Source organism: Quercus robur, chromosome 3 (assembly GCF_932294415.1).
Source record: "Quercus robur chromosome 3, dhQueRobu3.1, whole genome shotgun sequence".
In the NCBI taxonomy this organism is placed as follows: domain Eukaryota; kingdom Viridiplantae; phylum Streptophyta; class Magnoliopsida; order Fagales; family Fagaceae; genus Quercus; species Quercus robur.
In genome coordinates, this window is record NC_065536.1 from 23,500,536 (window position 1) to 23,507,281 (window position 6,746).

Here is a 6,746-nt window from a genome sequence, read left to right on the forward strand (position 1 = left end):
TATCCCTACAACATCAATTAAAGTACTAATAATATAAAACTAAGTTTCAAAAAATAAAAAATAAAACTATAAAACTATAAAAATATATATTATAATTTCAACCCAACAAAGTTCCACCCAAATTGAGAAATACACAATATATGAAAAGAAAAATGAAAATAAAATTTTTCTCTCTCTCTCTTTATTTTAGATACAAAGGTTATGGATTTTATAGTTTCAATGAAAAGTTTATCAATACAACCATTAAAATTATTTTAAAATTACGCAGTTTTATATTTAGAATTCATACTCATATTAGATAACCTACTAAAACCAAATTGAAACCTTTAACTATTTCACTCTCCCTTCCTCCTCCACCCCCCCCCCCCCAAGTTATAACTTAAGTTTGTCAAACCATCATCAATCAAAATGACCAGGGACCCCAGTCTACAATTACAAAGATTAGACCCTTTTGTAGTTGTACTCTGGTTAAATAATGTATTATAACCACAGTTTAAAATACTAATATTACTATTTTCGTGTGTGTTCTAATAAGTATTATTGTTTACTCACAAAAAAAAAAAAAAAATCAATGATTTTGCATATCAAAAAAAGCAAGAAGAGTAGATTAACTATTATCAATTAAAAATGAGATGTTAGCAAAATCTATATACAAAGATTTAATTAGTAATTTTGCATTTTGAAAATATTGAAGAATAGTGGTAATCAAACCAAATATTTTTTTAAAAAAATCTCTCTTAAAACTTTTTTTGTTTTTTGAGAAAGATCTCTCTTGAACTTATCTCTTTAAAACCCAAACTATATTGGATTGACCTTCTATATAGTAGTATATGATTTTTATTTTTTATTTTTTTACTTTGTTCATTTATATGGATCCTTAATTCCAGGCCCCAGCTCAACAAGGAGAGATAGCCGTTTAACCTAATACTGATAGCCGTTTAACCTAGTGATCGGGTATGATATATATTCTCTGATGCTCTCTCTCCTCCACACCATATGCTATAGCATTGGGTCTGGACTCCATTCTATGTTCTTGTTCCACTTCCACCACCATGCACGCAAAATTCTCCCATTCCACTCTACTACGCTCCTTATCCCAATCCCATGCCAATCCAAACCAACCCAAATTCTCTCTCTCTCCACAACCACACACACACCATGCACTCACTCTCACTCACACTCCAATCTCCTCACTCTCGTCTCCAACGCCCACTCTCTTCACCAAACCAAGCAAGCCCACGCCTCTGCACTTCTCAACGCTCTGCTCCCTCACAGTGTCTCTCTCTGCGCCTCTTTAATGCTCAGCTACTCCACCTTCGGAGACCCCGCTGCCTCTCGCTTTCTCTTCCACCAAACCTTTCGCCATTGCCGCAATGCCTTCCTGTGGAACACCCTTATTCGTGCCAACTCCATTGCCAAAGTATTTGATGGGTTTGAGACTTATAATAGGATGGTTAGGACCGGTGTTCGACCCGATGATCATACTTTCCCTTTCGTTCTCAAGGCGTGTTCGGACTATACGGAGGTCCGGAAGGGAATGGAGGTTCATGGGGTTGTGTTTAAGCTGGGTTTTGACTTGGATGTCTATGTTGGGAATACCCTTTTGATGTTTTACGGGAATTGTGGGAGTTTGAGTGATGCAAGGAAGGTGTTTGATGAAATGCCTGAAAGGGATGCTGTGTCGTGGAATACTATAATTGGGGTGTTGTCGGTTAATGGGTGTTATGGTGAGGCGCGTGATCTTTTTAAAGAGATGAATTTGGAATCTGGGTTTAGGCCGAATTTGGTAACTGTTGTTAGTGTGTTGCCGGTTTGTGCTGGTCTTGAAGATGGGGTCATGGTGAGACGTATTCATTGTTATGTTGTGAAGATTGGTTTGGATATTCACGTGAATATTGGCAATGCGATGGTTGATGCATATGGGAAGTGTAGGAATGTGAAGGCTACAAAGCAAGTTTTTGATGAAATGGTTGAGAGGAATGAGGTTTCTTGGAATGCAATTATCACCAGTCTTGCTTTTATGAATCGTAATTTGGATGCCTTGGAGAGATTTGGTTTGATGATTGATTCAGGGTTTAAACCGAACTCTGTTACCATTTCTAGTATGCTGCCAGTGCTGGTCGAGCTAGAACACTTTAAAGCAGGCAAGGAGATTCACGGGTTCAGTATAAGGATGGGTATCGAGGATGATGTTTTTATCGCAAACTCATTGATTGATATGTATGCAAAATCAGGCTGTACAACTGAGGCATCCAATGTGTTTTATAAAACAAGTGAAAAGAATGTTGTCTCTTGGAATGCCATGATTGCTAATTTTGCTCAAAACAGGCTTGAGTTGGCTGCAGTACAACTAGTAAGAGAAATGCAAGCTCATGGTGAAACTCCCAACTCTGTCACCTTCACAAATGTTCTGCCAGCTTGTGCACGACAGGGTCTTCTTCATCCTGGAAAAGAAATCCATGCAAGGACAATTCGCACAGGATCTGCCAATGATTTATTTGTTTCTAATGCTCTGACAGACATGTATGCAAAATGTGGCTGCCTAAATCTTGCCCAAAATGTCTTTAATATCTCCCTTAGAGATGAAGTATCATACAATATACTAATTGTAGGATACTCTCAAACTAGTGATTCTTCAAAATCTCTGAGTTTGTTTCTGGAGATGAGGCTTACAGGTATGACGCATGATATTGTTTCTTTTGTGGGTGTTGTATCAGCTTGTGCAAATCTAGCTGCAATCAAGCAAGGCAGAGAGATCCATGGATTATTAGTGAGAAAGCTTTTTCACACTCATCTATTCATTGCAAACTCACTATTGGACTTCTATACCAAATGTGGACAAATTGAAATCGCTAGTAAGGTCTTTGAGCAGATCCAAATAAAGGATGTTGCCTCTTGGAATACTATGATTTTGGGCTATGGAATGTTAGGTGAATTGAACACTGCAATCAATCTTTTTGAGACAATGAGGAAAGATGGTGTAGAATATGATTCAGTTTCATACATTGCAGTTTTATCAGCTTGTAGTCATGGAGGGCTCATTGAGAAGGGGAAGAAGTATTTTGAGGAGATGCAGGCTCGGAATATTAAGCCAACACACATGCACTATGCTTGTATGGTTGATCTTCTAGGCCGAGCTGGCCTAATGGAAGCAGCAGTTGAGCTTATTAAAGGTCTGCCTATTGTGCCAGATGCCAATGTCTGGGGAGCTTTGCTTGGGGCATGCCGAATTTATGGGAATGTAGAGTTGGGGTGTTGGGCAGCAGAGCATCTGTTCAAGTTGAAGCCCCAGCACTGTGGGTACTACATTCTTCTTTCAAACATGTATGCAGAAGCAGGAAGATGGGATGAGGCAAACATGGTTAGGGACTTGATGAAGTCAAGGGGAGTGAAGAAGAATCCTGGTTGTAGTTGGGTACATATCGGCGACCAGGTGCATGCTTTTCTAGTTGGAGAGAGAATAGAAGGATTGGATACAGATATTTGGCTTGCAGAATGCAGTTAATTATATTAACGTGAAGAAGCCATCAAATCAGTTGAGATAAGAAGTTGTCTCTTCAAGGATGGTTCAATCTCACTCATGCTTAATCTCAAAGAGATCAGTTGCAAAAGGTGGTGTTATTACACAAATGCAATCCTCATTGAGCTTATAATCAAATGACAGGACATGCCTAAGTAGTCATGATTGATACCAAAAGATCATATTGATGCAACAAAGAGTGCTATACAGGATGATCATCTTCAGGGATATTCCTCTCAACTTTTCCAACAAGGTAAGCACCAACACCAGCTGCCTTTGTATGAATACCTTCACAAACTCTTTCAAAAGTGACATTGTAGAACCTACAAGTCTAGAACCAGTGATTGATTCGTTAAGCCTTCCCAGTTATCCCCATAATATAGTTTAAATAAATTGATGGTACTAAGAAGGCTTTAGCCAAGGCTGGTCTACAGTTATTCCATGTGTTGTAAGTGCAAGATTTGCTTTTGGTATTGAAGCCTTTTACCTTTAACTGAACCAAGGAAGAGGAAGATGATGGCATCAAATACTTCTATGCTTAGATTTGAAGCCACACATATCCTCATTAAAATATATTCTAGGGTCAGGCAGCCTCTTTTCTATATTTGCCAATTTTTGTTGTAGTATAGCTCACATGTTTCTTAGAGCATCTCCAATAGCATCGGCAAACACAAAATACTCTCTATCTTAGAGAGTATGACCACAAAATGCTGCTCCAATTGTCTCTGTAAAAAACAAAAAGTTTTTTTCCTAAGCTACAGTACCTCTCTTGACCAACCAAGCAGCTGTAGATGCTCCAAACGATTTTCTCTCCTTAAAAAATTCTAACAACCGAATTAAAAACATTTCTTTCTCTTTGCTCTCATTTTCTTTGTCTCGCTCTCTCTGTCTTCTCAGAACAAAGGAAGTAGAAGCTCTCTCTCTCCCACAAAATGACCAAATGGTGACCTTCAGTTGAAGTTCGGCTCAACCACTTGTGAGGAAGAGCAGAGATCTGAGAACATTGGCTCAACCAAGAAAATCGGTACCCAAAATTTTGATTGCATGGTTTTTTCATCATATGAAGTAGATTTCATCTCTTAGCCACCAATGTTTAAATTTATTGGTATTTTCTACAAGTTGATGATTTGGTGGTTTTGAATGATTTCCTATTGTTCCTTACATTTGCTACTATCTGGGTTCTAGGTTTTGGTTTTATTGCTCTAGAGCACTGATTTGTACATCTGGTTCAATGTTTTGGGTCTTAATTTGAGTTTTCTGCATCTGGTTTTTCTGCATTTGGCTCAATGTCTACTTCTGTATATGTGCGCTACTGCTGCATAATTACTTTTGTAAATGTGCAATTGCTTCCTCAAGGATTAATATCTAGATAATTATATCTTCCCTGTGGTCCTTATTTATGAGTGTCAAATTGGTATAAAAAAGAAAGGCAGGGGAATAGGGGATCTTTTGCTATTTTGTACAAAAATAATTAGCTCCTTCACAACCAGAGTCTAAACATTGAATATTAGACAATGGTCATTGAGCCTTTTGAAGTTGTATAAATGTGGTAGGACATTAATAGGAAGCACATTGGTGTTGAAAATAGAGTGGGAATTTCACTGAATGAGGATGAGCTTTACATATTTAACCCCCTTGAATAGAAGTGCAAAGGCTTTTTGTGATTTTTTTTTTTTTTTTTTTTTTGGGGTGGGGGGGGTGGGTCATGTTCAAGCATTTTGTTCTTTAAATTTCTTTTTAGAGATAGGGATCTTCATTTTCTTAGGAAAAGCCATATGAGGTAGCTCACATTAAAACCAAAAAAAAAAAAAAAAAAAAAAAAGATTTTCTCCAGTGAAATTGAATTTGGAATATTTGAAACACTATTAAGCCAAAGCAATAGGCACGTGCAAAATTTGGCGAAATTGGATAGTTTCACTATACGAAATTAAATACTTTTAAAAACTTAATGCAGTTATGGACTTATTTGTCACTTGTAAATAACTTCTCATGCCATTTGTTTTTATGGACTTTCAACAGCTAAGCATTTCTAGTTGAATTGTTCATAAATTGTGAGTTTTTGCTTCTTTATCACAAACATTGAATATAAGTTTGAGCTGTTTATTTGAGCTTAATGATGCAATATCTAAATCTGCAGATTATGGCTTAGCTGCTTTAGCAACTGCTGCAATCATGGAGGCAGTAGAAGTTGTAATATCAGGAGTCTTTGCTATGCATGAATGCCTGATGACGCTTCCAAACTCCTGGCCCAGCTACGAAAAAGATAATTGCTATCCATTATTAGTTAGAATTTCAATGTGAAATTTTGGATGCTACTGTCCTTTGTTTTCTACATCTATCCTAGGGTGTTAATTTATTGGTTGACCCATGTGGTAGGTATTAATGGTACAATTATCCTAGGATGCTAAAAATTTTCCATATACAGACACCTGCTAAATACACTATTGTTGCCTGCTCAAAAAAACAAAAAAGAAGAAGGGAATTATGCTGAACTTCAGGTCTCATAAAGTGTTTGTCCAAATTCATGTACAGACTCATGCAACCATGCTTATTGACTTGTTGTCAACTAATCAAGCTGATAAAAACATTCAAGAATTGCTTCAGAAGTCTATATAATGCAGCCATTGGAGATTTATTTGCTATTATGTGGAAAGGTTTTGGCTGTTGATGTATATATGCTTTGAGTAAATTTTATACTTTGTACAAGATGATATATCTTTTAAATTTTAAGCACAATATTGTTAGTTGCTTTAATTGTTTGGTTTTTCTTTGCAATTTCTTTGCGTGTTAATGTTGCTGCTTTGAACCTATTTTCATGAACCTATTATAAAAATTTGGCAGATATGAAGTTTATGTTAATTCTTGTTTTCATAAAGTTTAGCAATTTCATTAATATTTTTTTCAAAATTTGACTTAGTCAGTTCATGGTAAGACAGTCATTTGGAAAGTTTTTTCACTGTTCTTTTTGTATGTATTATGATTATTCATTATTGTTGCATGTCATATGCTAGATGAAATTTCTTTTAGACATGATATGTAATCTTTTAATTCAACTAATTTTTTTTCCTTGTCCTGTTATAGATTTACATCTCTCGTCTGTTGGATTCTTGCATATCGCTAGCATTGAGTTTGTAGGTTTTAATAGTGTTTTGTTGATCATGAAATTGGTTGATCAATGAGAATTTTGTGGAATCAACTGGATAGCGTTTTGTTATGAAGTAAGGAA

The 6,746-nt window shown here is 36.4% G+C and overlaps 1 protein-coding gene across 2 annotated transcripts; it reads left to right on the forward strand.

Annotated features, from left to right (window-relative positions):
• Positions 1-917: 917 nt before the first annotated feature.
• On the forward strand, positions 918-6,274 carry LOC126717526 (pentatricopeptide repeat-containing protein At4g14170-like). Of its 2 annotated transcripts, XM_050419292.1 has the most exons (3): positions 918-3,773; positions 4,418-4,544; positions 5,658-6,274. In XM_050419292.1, the coding sequence occupies exon 1, from the start codon at positions 974-976 to the stop codon at positions 3,503-3,505; it is 2,532 nt and encodes an 843-aa protein (XP_050275249.1). In that variant the 5' UTR covers positions 918-973; the 3' UTR covers positions 3,506-3,773; positions 4,418-4,544; positions 5,658-6,274. The 2 variants fall into 2 exon arrangements, with proteins under 2 accessions (XP_050275249.1, XP_050275251.1); XM_050419294.1 differs by lacking the exon at positions 4,418-4,544.
• The last annotated feature ends 472 nt before the right edge of the window (positions 6,275-6,746 follow it).

Bases quoted from the DNA above. Each gene is read 5' to 3' on its own strand.
- LOC126717526 (XM_050419292.1), top strand. From the start codon at position 974: ATGCTCTCTCTCCTCCACACCATATGCTATAGCATTGGGTCTGGACTC.